Source organism: Cetorhinus maximus, chromosome 19 (assembly GCF_964194155.1).
Source record: "Cetorhinus maximus chromosome 19, sCetMax3.hap1.1, whole genome shotgun sequence".
Taxonomy (NCBI): Eukaryota; Metazoa; Chordata; class Chondrichthyes; order Lamniformes; family Cetorhinidae; genus Cetorhinus; species Cetorhinus maximus.
Window position 1 is genome coordinate 21,146,416 of NC_135897.1, and position 15,180 is coordinate 21,161,595.

General features: G+C 45.5%; 1 protein-coding gene across 1 annotated transcript in view; it reads right to left on the bottom strand.

The window, feature by feature from the left end:
• The window catches only part of LOC144694311 (uncharacterized), a 107,837-nt gene that overhangs the window by 23,494 nt on the left and 69,163 nt on the right, over positions 1-15,180 (bottom strand). Inside the window, exon 9 of the mRNA XM_078564642.1 lies at positions 12,616-13,155. Within this exon, the coding sequence (XP_078420768.1) occupies positions 12,616-13,155 (540 nt within the window). The remainder of the gene's footprint in view (positions 1-12,615; positions 13,156-15,180) is intronic.

Here is a 15,180-nt window from a genome sequence, read left to right on the forward strand (position 1 = left end):
TGCCTACATGACAGACTCACTTAAAGATTCACCCCTGCCTCCTTTACCAGAGTCATACTCAAAAGATGCTTTGTTATGGATAGAGTCCTCTTTTCTCTCTCTAACATTGGCATAATGCAATCCATATTCATGAATGATATGTCTTTCAGCCTCCCAATAAACCTTGCACAGATGGTAAGCAGAGCAATTAAAGACTTCCCCACTATCCACTTGCATGCTGCTTGTTCCGGTACTCTGAATTTGGAAAGCACAGGCCTCAGGAAGCAGCCAATGTGACATCAATCACTTTATGATTGCAGACCAAGGAAGTCCAGAGTAGCAGAGAGCATTTGCAGACCAGAGAAATGCACCAGCTCTCAAGCCATTGCAATTATGGAATGAACTCAAGGGCCTTTAGGGATGGGCAATAAATGCTGTCTTGCCAGAGATGCCAACACCCTATAAATTAATCCATTGAAGAGAGACCAGGTGGTGTACTTGCTTCTGCTCTTTGTATTTCTCACCCCTCTTCATCCTCCATCACCGAGGGCGATGGGAAACTCCAAAAGAATGCCCATGCTATCGATCGAGCGAATACCCTAATTCAAAACAACAAAAAAACTGAACAAAATAAATCTAATACTAAAAAAGTGGGCAAACAGGTGCAATGCAAAGGAAGAAAATAACTGCCCCCTAATCCAACCCAGCACAAGATCTGAGAATAGGACTTTAAAACCTACACATGGTTGTTGTGTGGCCACAGGATTATACTTTGTGCAAGCGCAAAGGATTGGCCTTGTGGCAGGAATGCAATATGTTAGAATTCCCAAGGCAGCTCAACACCCAAATGAATGCTCAATTGAGGCTTCTGTCATGAATCAGCACATGCCTGCTGTACTTCCACAGTGACCCACAAGAAAGCTCAGGGAAAGTGAAAGTAAGATAGAGAGAGACTGCAGAGAGGGATCTGTACATGAATCACTAAAAGCAGGCAGGTGCAGCAAGTAATTTTGAAGGGAAATGGAATGTTGGCATTTATTGCCAGGGGGATGGAGTATAAAAGTAGGGAAGTGCTACAGCTGTACAGGGCATTGGTGGGACCACACCCAGAGTACTGTGAACAGTTTTACTCTCCTTATTTAAAGAGGTATATATTGGAGGCAGTTCAGAGAAGGTTCATTAGATTGACGCCTAGGATGAAAGGGATCTCTTATGAGGAAAGGTTGAGCAGGTTGTGTCGATACTCATTCCAGTTTATAAGTATGAGAGGTGATCATGTTGAAACATATAAGATTTTGAGGGGGCTTGCCTGGTAGATGCTCGGGGGATGTTTCCTCCTTTGGGGGAATCTAGAAATAATAGGCACAGTTTCAAAATAAGTGGTGTCCCATTTAAGCTGGAGATGAAGCCAAATCTCTTCTTTCAGAGGGTCGTTAATCTATGGTATTCTCTTCCCCAGTGAGTATGGAGGCTGGGTCATTGAATATATTCATATTTCAGGTTTTTCATTGACAAGGGAGCCGACGGAATTGGGGGGCAGGCAGGAAGTGGAGTTGAGCTCGCGATTCAGATCAACAATAATCTTATTGAATGGCAGAGCAAGCTTGAAGGACCGAATGGCCTACTCTTGCTCCTATTTCTAATGTTCTTAGATCCCAATGGTCCAAACCTCTGCAACAAAAAGACACCTGAGTCGCCAGTTCATGGGAGTGGAACTTGAGCTCTGTAATGCTTTATCAAAAAGAATTATATTGAAACAAGAATTATAGCATTGTTTAAAGCGAATTGCATTAAGTATTTAAGGAGAAAAAATATAAAAAGCTTCGGGGTCAGGGTCCTGAAATAGTATTAGCCATTTCTAGTTGAAGAGCTCACAGTGGCACACGTACAATTGGCCCAAAGTCTCTTTTCCTCTGTGTCAGCTTGCCTGAGTGGCAGTACTCTCACTTAAGAGTCGGACAGCCATAGGTACAAGATCCGACACACAACACAGAATCTAGGCTGATTCTCAATTGGGCTCGTGGTTAAGGAATTGGCCAGGACGTCGGCAAGAAGACCCCTGTCCTTTGAAATAGCACCATGGAATCTTGATTTGATCCGCCTGAGAGGGCAGACACAGCCTTGGTTTAAGGTCTCATCCAAGAGACAGCATCTCCGTCAACCACGATTACATAAGTCTCTGGGTGGAATCGTCCGTGCCCGCTGGTGTCGGGTATGTACGGTGACATGAGTGAACAATATGATGAGGAGGCCAAAAATCGGTTTCACGACATTGTGAAACCAGTTTGCAACCGAATGCTCAGGCCATTGATGGTGGGCGTGTTTCCCGCCATCGGATGTCAGGAACCTCATTCTAATACATCAGCATATCATTATAAGGCTAGCCCACCAAACTCATTCCTCCCAGCTGGATCGTCCACCCACATTGGCATGATTGGACGCTGACGTGTTTCACAACAGCATATAAAACGTGTGCATTTGGCCGGTTGCACTTTGAGGGGAGCACGGAGATGAGTGCACAGTAATGTTGCAAAGCGCTCGCGCTTTGGACTTCAATGTTGAGGCGTGTTGAGAGGGGCAAAGGCTGCCCTGCAGTTGAAGGTAGAGCACAAGCATGTGTAAGTTTGGGGGGGTGGGAGGTGGCACTGGGCAAGGGAAGCAGCCACGCATTAGGGACACCTTGTATAAAGTGACCATTCCTCCGCAGCTGAGACAGTTCAGGTACAGCCACAATGATATGATTGGAGTCGGGTTTCTAGCTTATCTGCCCACTCAAGCAATGCAGAGGTAGTAAAGTGCCACCAACTCCTCCAGAGCTTTTCACCCCTTGGGCACAGACTGCAAACTAACAAGCATTTAAGTGGACTGGAGAACAGTTGGACAACTGGGCACGTTGTACAATCTCCTTGCTAAAGCTGGCCATGGAGCACTCACTGATGGAGGTGCTCACAGCCCCTTGCAATGTCAGCATCCTGGTTTGGACCAGTCTCCCCCATGGTTCAAGCTAACAGTGCAGCCTTGCAGTGTGGGTTAGGAGAATGCCTGCAACTGAGCTGAGAGCACAGCATGCAGTCCAGTGGGCAAAGCTGCCGCCAATCGGTCAGGTGGAGTGGGGCAGAGGAAGGTGGGGTTTTGGGCAGCCATGCAGCGCATTAATCTCTGGCCATCCAGGTGGTTGCCAGCACTCTCCAGGATGAGTTAAGGGGCCTCCAGATTTGACCAAGACATGTTCTTCGTACACCCATGCTAACCCACGCCTCTCTCTCTCTCTCTATCATCCTGCAGGAGGAGTACATCAGGATCATGGAGCCTGGTGACCTAGCTGTATTCCTCATGGCTTACAGACAGCGAAGATTACAGAGGAGAGAGCGACTGAGGCACCTGGTTGCGCAGAGGGAGAGGCAGCACCCTGTGGAAGAAGGGGCAGCTGGGGCTCCCGCACATGCCACCGAAGAGCCACAGTGAACCGTTGCTGGTCAACACCATCTTTCATTCCTGCAGATGATGGAGAACCAGTGTATCCAAAGACTGTGCATGTCTAGGGAACTGATCTGTCACATCTGCCAGCTACTGTAAGATTTGGCACCATGTGGACATGCCAGTAGCCGTGAAAGTGACAGTGGCGCTAAATCTATATGCCAGTGGCTGCTTTCAGGGCTCCACAAACCTCCATCCATAAATGCATCCATGAGGTCACGGATGCCATCTTCATGAGGGCACACAACAAGACCTGGAGAGCCAGGATACAAGAGTAATTGGATTTGTCTAGATCTCGGGTTTCCCACAGTGCAAGGTGCCATCGACTGCACTCATGTGGCACTCAGATCTCCGTTGCAACAAGCAGTCAACTATGTCAACCGCAAGGGCTTCCATTCACTGAATGTGCGGCTGGTGTGTAACCACCACAAACGCATCCTGCAGGTGTATGCACAGTTTCCAGGGAGTATGCACGACTCCTACATTCTCAGTAGGTCACAGATCCCTGATGTCTTACAGGGGCCACAGCGGCTGTAGTTTGGCTCCTCAGGGACTAGGGTAGGATGACACCCGTGTGGTGGCCTCAGACTGCAGCAGAGCGAAGGTAAAATGAGGCTCATGCAGCGACTTGCAACTTGGTGGAGCAGACCATTGGGATGCTGAAGATGAGGTTCTGGTGCCTGGACTGGTCTGGTGGAGCCCTGCAATACAGTCCACAGAGGGTATCATGCATCATCGTCGTCTGCTGCGCCCTTTACAACCTGGTGCTGCAACGGGGAGAGGAGCTGGCTGAGGAGGAGATACAGGAGCTGGAGGTCTTCTCCAATAATGGTGATGAGTGTGAGGAGGTCCTCAGAGGTGACGGTGACAGCGATGAGGCCCTTGCACTGGCCAGATGAGGCAAGCGCTCTTCGGAGGCCCTCATAGCTGCTAAATTTCTGGAGGATGTTGACAACATGCAGTGAGGAGACACCATAACATCCTCACATTGCATCTGTGAACATTTGACTCCAGTCTGGCTAACGGCAGCGCACATACCCTCTATGATAATGCTCCTGATATAGAGAGGTAGCGGAGACCTGACTAGTCACTCGATTACAGGAGGATGATGACGACATGCAGTGAGGTCACACCATAGATATTCACATAGCCCCTGAGAATGGCTGATTCCTGTCTGGCTGAGGGCAGCTCGCTTGCACTGAGTGATCAGGGAAATATCATAGGGACGCAGCCATGAAACTTTGAAAGCGCCTGATCCTTTGTCCGCCTTCAGCACCTGAGCCCTTCAGGAGCACAGTGTCACTGGTCACAGATGCTTAAGAGATGGGGGCCAGCCCCACCTTAAAGGTGCTGAGAGCACACAGAGAGAATGATGGGACTCTGTGACGTCTGCCCACGACATTCTGACAGCAAGGACAAGCACCATCGAGGTGCAGGCATCAGTAATGTGTCCAGGCAGTGTGAGGCCAGACCATCACTTTGGTCTGAAGGCTGCGCAATGCACAGGAAGAGATCCTGGACTGAGACATCTGCCTTTATCTTGTGCAGAAAGGTTTCACATCTGAGTGACACGAACGCTGCTCATCACAACAAGGTTCGATAGGAAGGAAGACATTCTTGGGAGTTTACTGACAATAGTGAACGATATGTATATTATGTACAAGTGCTTAACACACGTGCCCAGGCTGTGCAATTACATCTTCTTAACTTTCCTAACCCTGCTGCTACATCTTGGTGCTCCCCAGAATTTCACAGCGGAGGTGGAGGCAGCCTGTTGACTGCTATGCCCTGTCTGTGATAACCTTGATTGGCACAGCAACTGTGACATGACCAAGTCCATAGGCTCGTCATCTGACTTGGACTCAGCAAATTTCTGGCCTCCAGCAGTCCTCCGAGTGCCGGACACCTGGGAAATCCCTGCCGCTGTGTGCCTTGGGTCAGACAGTGGGATGTGCTCACCAGACTGTGATCCTGAGGCTACTCTAAAGTTAGGTCCCACCGAGTTGCGTGTCTCTGCGCTGGTGGAAGGTGTGGGTGAGTGCTATGATGAGACTTCAGGGAGGGTACCTCCTGTAAGCAGGATGCCTGCCTGGCCTGATGATAAGTATGCCTGGCTTGTGTGGGTGGTGAGTGGTCCCATGGACGAGATGAGGACAATGACAGTGCGTGTGAGAGAATGAATGGTGATGTCCCTTGAACTGGCAGAGAGAAGGAACTGTGGATGTGTGATGGGTTTGTGAGTGTGTGAGTTGAGAGTGATGTGAAGAGTGACTTACCAGAGGAGATCATTCATCCTCTTGTGCCACTTGGTGGCTGTCCTCTTTTACAGGGTGTTGGCGCTGACCACCGCTGCCACCACTGCCCAAGCTGGATTAGTGAGGTTGCCGCCCATCCTGTGGCCAGAGCTGGGTAGAGGACATCACAGTGAGCCTGCATCGTATCCAAAGGTGCATTATGGACGTGTCATTGACCCTGGGGGCAGAAGTCTTTTTGCCTTTCAGGGCCATGTCTTCTTTGCAGCAGTCCTGAACTGGAAGCACTGAGAGGTGTGGGCGTGGCTGGACTTAAAATATGGCGCCCGGCTTGATGAAGCAGCGAGGTGATGGCGTGGCGGGCGAATGAGACCCTGCCTGCCATGGAAACAGCATGTTTCCCGGGAATGCATAATTAATGCAGCGGGTTTGGGACAATGTGATGTGAAAGCCACCATTGCAGCTTATCTGGGACGATCCTGCCCTCAGGCTTGAATCCACCACCTTCTGACTAAGAAGCAAGAGCGTTGTTAACTGAGCCATGGCTGACATGAGCACCTTGGGATATCCTAAAGATGTGAAAATTGCTATATAAATGCAAATTCTTCCTGAACTGCAATTTTAAATGATTCTCTACATGTCACCTCTACAAACACTAATTAAGGTTTCTGATCCAAAGGGTCAGTATTGCTCATCAAGTCCTCCAATTCTGCGAGATGTTTAAAGAGAAAACATTCCCCTTAGGACCCAACTGGAAGCTAAATAAAAAGGGTTCACATTATTGGCACTTGTCTGTTCACGGAGGTGACAAAGCTAAGTACAATCCATTCGGAGCACAGAGCACACCCCTCCATGGAAACCTACGACTCTCCAACCACAGACAACTGTTTAAATGGTGGGGAAAGTGATTTGATGGAGTTGTCAATCCAGGAATGCAAGCAGGTACTGTCAGACACATATACTGTCAGAATGGCTGTATCAATAGAACAGCCCTGAGCTTCCTAAAGCTAGCATCTCAGTCACACGATCACCACAATGTCACAACTAAAATAGGTCAAACCTTAGAAACAGGCATAGAATAAGTTTGAATATTTTGTATCTGGTCATTTGGTGTTGAAATTCCCTCTTTAAAGTGGGAATTTCTTTAACTTCCCAGTTTCTGCTGCAAGAGACATTAATCAAGTAAACTCTAAAATAGGAAAGACTCGCAGATGAGTGCACCTCCCTTCTGTTAAAATAAACTATTTTGTTTGTTTAAATATTTGTAAATTGAAATCATCAAATCCACAGCATTTAATGAAACAATGCAACTTGATTCCATATATTAAGATAATTTCATAGCTAGATTGGTCAAGTTTAATCTTTGATTCAATCATTAAGAAAGTTTTGTACTTACCTTGCCCTGTCCATCTGCTAAATTCCAATTGAATAAAAAAAACACAAGTAGATAACTAACTTACTCCAAATATTGACTCAGTAAACCGATACTTTGGAATTCCTATTTTTTTCTCAGTGGATGTTCAACAGACATAAACCTCAATGAAACCTTAACAACATGGCTGATGCTTCAATGTGCCTCAGGTTTAATCCCTGGTCTCCAGTTGAGTTAGCTGATAGGATCCATTGATTAAGGTTCTGCAGTCTCTCTCAGCCCAAATTAGGGAAAAGTCAGCCTGGGTTCTGTTCGTAATCACGCTGCAGTGTCAGGATAAGGCTCAGCTGTGATGTCTTTCCTCCCTGTCCCCATGCTTCCACCACCCATTCAATATATTGCTGACACTATCTCCTGTAGGGGTTGGAAGTGTCTGGTCATGATGCTCTGGCTGGTCTTTCCTTGCCCGTCAACTTTGTATGTTCATAAATTGTAATGAGAGCAAGAAAAGTGAAGAATAATCAGCTGAATGATAACTTGGGGAGGGGTACAGTGGAAAGGCTGATTGTCAGTAGTTGTAAGAAGGAGCAATATTGCATCCTTCCAGCTTTGCACCAAGTTGAAGGACAAATGAACATTACCCATGGCCTCTGGTTGACATTTCAAACCTGAGAAAGGCTTTTCTTTTGTATCTAACTATCCACTATAATTGCACAGATCTCTCTGCTAGCCACAAATTATTTATTCTTTCATGAGATGTGGACATTGCTGGCTGGGCCAGCATTTATTACCCATCCTGAATTTCCCTTGGGAAGTTGGTTGTGAGCTGCTTTCTTGAACCGCTGCAGTCCATGTGGTGTAGGTACACCCACAGTGCTGTTATGGAGGGAACTCCAGGACTTTGACCTAGCGACAGTGAAGGAACAGGGATAAAGTTCCAAGTCAGGATGGATTCTCAGTATTATTCCCTCTGTGGCTGCACTAACTCCCCAAGGATATTTACAACCCTTAAGTGCCAATTGTTACTGAGTGATGAGCTGTCAGTACGTTGCATATTGAATTCTGATTTGGTGCCAAACTCACTGGAACCCAATCATCGTTTTAGAATCATAATACAAAGATCTGTCATTGGGCTAACATCAGAATTAAATTTAATTTTCATTTGATGAGCTGAGGCAGGGGCAGAGATGGGAGATATTATGAACAGGCCAGTTCAACCTAAGGCAGTAGCTAGAAAAAGGGATGGTGTCAGTGGTTGGGGAATGGAGCTGTGGTGGGGACTGAAAGCAATGGGTGGAATAAAAGGCCCCCGTTCTACCTGTGAGATGGGAAGTGGGGCGGGACTGTATAAACAGGTGGGAAGACATGGGGTGGAGAGTCTGTCATCTTCCCAACTACCCTCAATTAAGTCAGGGGCAGGGAAGTTCTAGGTCAGCTTTCCTGCCTGGGGGCCAATTGAGGCCCTTAATAGCAGTTAAGGCACACTTTTCGGCCTCATCCCATTACCAATGGCGTGGAGGTGCCCAAGCCACATGGGTGGCCACCAAGGGGTTGGGCGGCAGGATGCAGTCTTGATTGAGCATCCTTTGCCCCATGAAGGGCCCCACCCATGGCAAGGCTGCCTCACATAGAGACCACTGCCTGCCCTCCACACTGAGAACCAGCTCCAACCCACACCTCCTCTCACTCAGGCTTGCCTGATTGGCCCGTGAGCCCAAACACTGCTCCTCAAGGCCTCCTGCAGTTCCAGCTGTGGCCACCACACCCAGTGGCGCTGCCAACCCTCTGGTAGACTGGAAGCTCTTGGAGGAACCCTGCTGGCAGGCAAGTAGCTGCCCAATAGACATTTAATCCTGGTGGGGCTCCCAGAAATGGCGCTGGTTTCTGGCCAGTGGACAAGGCCACTACCAGTGTCATTAAATTCAACCCAATGGCTTCGGCCTTTCCAATATTTAAGTGGAGGAATAACCTCCTCAACCAGTACTGGATGTCAGACAAGTAACATGACAAATCAGAGGGTGGTGAGATAAAGTGAGGTGTTGTCAGGGTACATATGGATTCTGGTATTGAGTTTTTGGATGATGATGCCAACGGACAGCATGTTTTAATACAAATAGGAAGGGACCAAGGATTGATCCTTGGGGAACTCTAGAGGTAATGGTGTAGGAGTAGGAAGAGAAACTATTGTAGGAGATTCTCTGGCTATGATTGGACAGATAGGAATAGAACCAGGTGTGGGTAATGGACCCAGATAGACTATGGAGGAGTGCTATTGAAGGAGGGATAGCTCACTATGGTCACAGTCTCGGAGAATGTCATTTGTGACTGCTTAGGACCATTTCAGTACTGTGGCAGGGGCAGAAACCTGTTTGAAGGGGTTCAAACATAAGTTGCGGGAAAGGTGCACACAAATTTGGGAGCAACAACATGTTAAAGGACTTTTGAGAGAAAGGGAACTTAGAGGGAGGAGTGGTAAGTTGCAAGGACAGAGATTTTTGAGGGTATGGGTTTTTGAAGAGGATGATGGCAGCAGATTTGAAAGGGAGGGAAACAGTACCTGTGAAAAGGAAATGGTGAACAATAACATGGAGGTCAGAACAGGAAGTGATGTTCTTGCATCCAAAACAAGCTATTGCTTTTGTACATGCTGAATTGAGTCGGTCAATATTTGGAATAAGTTAATTATCATCTTGTGTTCTGTTTGGTTAGCTAAATATTTACTAAAGAATAGAACAACATATGTACATGGCTCTTCTTGTCACTGGGTAAAAGAAAAACTGGGGTTGATATTTCAGTGAAACCAATCCTAACACAAAATGAAGCTGACATTTCATATTAACCTCATACACATGGTGTGTTAATTACACGAGCCATTCACCATGGAGAGACGGCATGTTAACAATCATGCATTGCACTCACCATGGACAGATGAAGTGATGATAATCACACAAGGTACTCCTCATGAAAACTTGGTGCATTAACACACAATACACCCATCTGTCCATGGCAACTGTTTTAACAATCACACAAGGAACTCACCATGTAACATTGGACTTAGGAGCTGGAGTTGACCATTCGGCCCTTCGAGCCTGCTCTGCTATTCAACAAGATGGTGACCAATCTGATTGTTGTCTCAACTCCACATTCCCTATCTGTCCCTCACAACTCTTGACTCCCTTGTCTACTAAAAATCTATCTAACTCTGCCTTGAATAAATTCAGTGACCCAGCCTCCACCACTCTCTGGGGAAGAGAAATCAACAGACTCGTGACCCTGATAAATAAACAAATCCTCATCTCCATCTTACAAGGGAGATCTCTTATTTTTGCATTTGAAATAACTCTTCAAGATACTATGCACCCATCAAGCTTGATAGGCCTTCTCCATAATACCATAGCCAGAGGAAGAGGAGCTTCCTATAGTCTCAGGGGAGCGAATTATTGCAAAACTCCAGCTAACTTTGTTTTTGATTCAAGTTGAACTATGTCCCTTCCAGCAAAATGATGCAATTAACGAAACAAAGTGTGTTGTGACATCATGAGGTCAGCCAAAGAGTTTGAGGTGGAGCAGGACTTAACAGTAAATGACAATGATTTAAGCAGAGTCTCCGCGAGCTACAGAAAACTGTACTTGTGGCCAAAACTGATGTAGAGTCTTCCAATAAAAGCAGCATAATTCCTCCAGCAAATTGCAATGAGTAGAGAGTAGCTAACTAAAATAAACTCGATGTATGAAACCAATCCCTGGTATTTCCATCAGTGTGGTCTCACAGCATGGCTGATGGAAGAATTACCCAATTATCTCCATTATGGCTGGTATCTGTGGTGTCACTCTGCTCAACTTTAATAGAAAGCACTTGTGTGAATAGGTTTTATGGTGGGAAACAGGAAGTGTTTATCTCCTCAGTGACAGAAATGCACATTTTATCTTCAGTGGCCAATCAGTCTTGTAGCTCCTGGCTCTGCACATGATAGGTGCCCATCCACAATGTGACTCACTCATCAAAGGATATCCTGATATCTTTGACAGCTCACACTTTCATCTTCTTTGCAATTTGCGATAAGCAGAAAATAGAACAACATACCAAGGTCAGAGTGTAGAATAAAGATTTATTATTCTGTAGATTCCAAAGAATCATTGTCAGAGCTAACATTGCATGATACTTTCAGAAATTCCTCTGAAGGGCAGCCCAGTCCAGCCCATTCAGCCGTCAGGCATCAGGGTCCTGCTTAACCTTTTCATGTCCGACCTGGTTTAACCTCTACATGTCCAATCTTATTTAACCTTTACATAGAGTTGTCAACCTTCCAGGATTGGCCTGGGGTCTCTAGGAATTGAAGATCAATCTCCGGGACACTGCTGTGTGCAACCCTGGAGAAAAATCATCAGGACATTAAAAAATATTTTTTTTTGTAATATTCTTTGAACATTTCTCTTTACCAGATATAAAAATATTGAAAATAGGGGAAAAAAAGTGTTTGGCTGACAGTCATTTCGTAATGAGTCTTTTTGCTTTCCAGTTGACGTCGGAAGGCAGCGCATCACAAGGGTGGATGTGTCAGCCAACTAATGGTTCAAGTGCGGGGACAAGTCATGTGCTCCAAGAGTACTTTTAATCACAGTTGGCAACCCTATCTTTACATGCTGTATCCTGTTTAACCTTTGTATGCCTGGCTCTGTTAAACCTTCAGATTCTTTATTCCTCCATTTTAGAAACAAAATTTGCCTTCCTGAAATATGCACAGTTCCTGCACTCTTGTCAAATCCTTTCTTGCATGACAGCTCTTGGTGATATGGTAAAGGAAAGTTTGTTGTTTCCCTTCTCTCTATTTTTGGGCTTGCCTGTAGAAGCCTTTATCTCACAGGCAGAGTTAACATTAACAATTCAATAATGGACAGTTAAAGGCACAAAGCCATTTACTGCCACAGCAACTTGTATTTATATTGTGCTTTTAATTTAATAAAACATCCCAAGATACTTCACAGGAGCATTATAAAACAAAATATGACACCGAGCCACATACTTCTATATAATCACTAATTTGGTGTCTGTGTATTGTGGCACCATATTATCAGAGTGCTGAGTACAGTCATCTGAAAAACTGATACATTCAAATGATTCAATCAGGATTTCATTGCTTTTAACATACATACATTTTGTAATATCGAGGAGAAACCCACTTGTTGCACAGAAAAGTAGAACACATTTATAATGCTGAGAAGGCAACCAGGATAAAGTGGATATAGCAGGGACTGACTACATGTTTTCTTTTAAAGTAAGACTGAGTTACAGATCATTGTAATCAATTACCATAAGACATAATGCACAAGCTGTATTTGAGTATAAGTCAAATGGCACGTTGTCACCAAATTAGTGCAATATATATAGCATCTCACACCTAACTAAGCTTGAAATAGATCTCCAATCTAATTTAATGCAATTTAAGGCACATTGGAATGTCATCAGAATGGTCAATTTCTGCTTCAGATCAATTAGCTTAGTACAGAGTTGATTTGGACAAAGTTAGTTATTAGTTAGTGAATATATCCAGTCTATGTAATTGGCCACTTTTGTGTAAACACCAAATGTTTGGTAGCGACCACATCCTTCTCCCCAGCTGACCAGCCCCAGTAGAAACCACGTGCCATTCAATAAAGTGACCATAGGTCCACCACTGTCTCCTTTGCAGGCATCTCTTCCAGAACTTGGGGTTCCTGCACAAATCATGTTGCTTGTAAGTTTGTTGCCTAAAGACTTCTTACACTTCTTGTGGGAGGTCAATTTGATATTGATGAATAATAGAGTACTAGGGCGGATGTTATGATCACTTTCGTCCATAGCGCCCCATCCTGAAACCAACACTTCTTTACCTGGAACAAGTAGCTTTATCTCTGCCATCGTTTTAGTGGGCAGGCACACTGGTATAATGTAATTACTGAAGATGGCAGCTTGAGCTAGTTGGAGGAGAGCAATGTCACTGTCCATCTTTGCATAACTGAAGTTAGGGTGGATGTACACAGTGCTTATTAGAATTGTGTCCTCAGTGTTTTCATTGACTGTTCGGTTATGCTCACCTGAAATGTAGATGAGCATAAAGTCAAATATTTTGTGCCATACAAGCAACAAGTATCATTGATAGACTGCTATCTTTTTCAGGGATTGTAGAGGCATGTGGAAGTAAACAGAAAAGCTCTGCTGCAAGGACAACTTTCCTCTCCAGTCTGCCAATTGGTGCAATGTGCTGAATGGAGCAGGGCGGTCCATTTTGTATAACCTGGGTGTATCCTGTCACCAGAAACCCAGCTGCAGGACCAATATTGGGAGTGGAGACCAGCAAATAGAAGGTTCCAAGGTCTGAAGGTCTTCTGAGGTCGGGAGTGGGGTTTGGCCTATGGGGTGGCGGTAAATACTTGTACTGATCTTGTGCCTCTGCTTCTTCAGACTGCTCCTAGGACCCACACAGACCATAGAGCTTGGAGAGGGTCCTAATTCTAAACCTGCTGACAGTTTTCATGGAGCCTCCTTCCTTTGAACATCCTCAAGTGAAGTTAGAAGAAAATGAAGGTGGAGGTTGGGAATGTCCTATCTCAACTCACGGCTATTTTTATGCTCGGCACAGATTCAGAGGCATCAATCTAGAAAATCCCAGGACAACATTGTGGGGTGCAAGCCTAACTGAAAAGGTCTCTGCACCAATTTCCTCTTTGTTGTGCCTAGAAACTGAATGTTCCCAGGTCATAATGGCAAGGAAAATTCACTCTGACCACCTGCCAGGGCACCCAGGAAATCCCAGAGCAGCGCTGTGAGGTGGAGACCTAACACAAAGATTACAGCCTCTGACTCACACATGCACTTAGTCAGTGAGAGACAGACATCTCCAGGAAATAGGAATTGTGAGCTTTATCCAGTGAGAGGCACAATAAAAAAACACACATTTATATGCCATATTTAATGTATATAGGAAATTGCCATGTGATCAGACAAAATTTGGAAACCAAAGCAAAGAAGGAAATATCAAGATGGACGACCAAAAGAAGTGGGTTTTAGTGAAGGTTTTCGAGGTAGAGAAGGAGGTGGAGAGGGAGAGGTTTTAGCGAGCAAATTTCGAAGCACAAGACCTAGACAGCTGAAGACATGGTCATCAATGATGGGTTTCGGGGGGGTGGGGGTGGCGGAGGGCAGGATGCACAAGAGGCCAAACTCTGTGGAAATAAAAACTATGGATGGCCTCCTTTTGGGCTGGAGAAGGTGACAGGGATAGTGACTAGACCACGAACGACATAAACAAGAAGATGATAATTTTATGGAGAGGTTAGAGACCTGAAGCACAAGTAAATCATCAAGGACAAGACTGATGGATGCACGGGACTTGGTGCAATGATAGACAACAGGCAACAGACTTATGGATGTGCTGAGGTTTATAAAGCATGCAGGGTGGGAGGCTGGACAGGAGAGTATTCAAGACTGGATGCCCTTGCAAATGGAAAGTTGTCTCAAGTGGCGTTCCACAGGGCTCAGTGTTGGGACCCTTGCTGTTTGTGTTATATATTAGCGATTTGAACGTGAACGTGGGGGACACAATTGGGAAATTTGCTGATGACACAAAGATTGGCCGAGTAGTGGATAGTGTAGAGGATAGCCATAATCTCCAAAACGATATAGATGGGTTGGTGGAGTGGGCGGTAAAGTGGCAGATGGATTTTAACATAGAGAAATGTGAGGTCATACATTTAGGGAGGTCAAACAGTTACAGGGATTACACAATAAATGGGAATATACTAAGAGGGGTAGCTGAAGTGCGAGATCTTGGCGTACATGTACACAGGTCCCTGAAGGCAGCAGTTGAAGGACACAAGGTTGTAAAGAAGGCATATGGAATGCTCTCCTTCATTGGCAGAGGTATAGAATATAAGAGTAAGGATATAATGTTGGAATTGTATAAAACACTGGTGAGGCCACAACGTATTGTATTGTGTGCATTGGAGTATTGGTCACCACATTACAGGAAGGATGTAATAGCTCTGGAGAGAGTGCAGTGGAGGTTTACAACAATGTTGCCAGGGTTAGAAAAGTGTAGCTATGAGGAGAAATTGGATAGG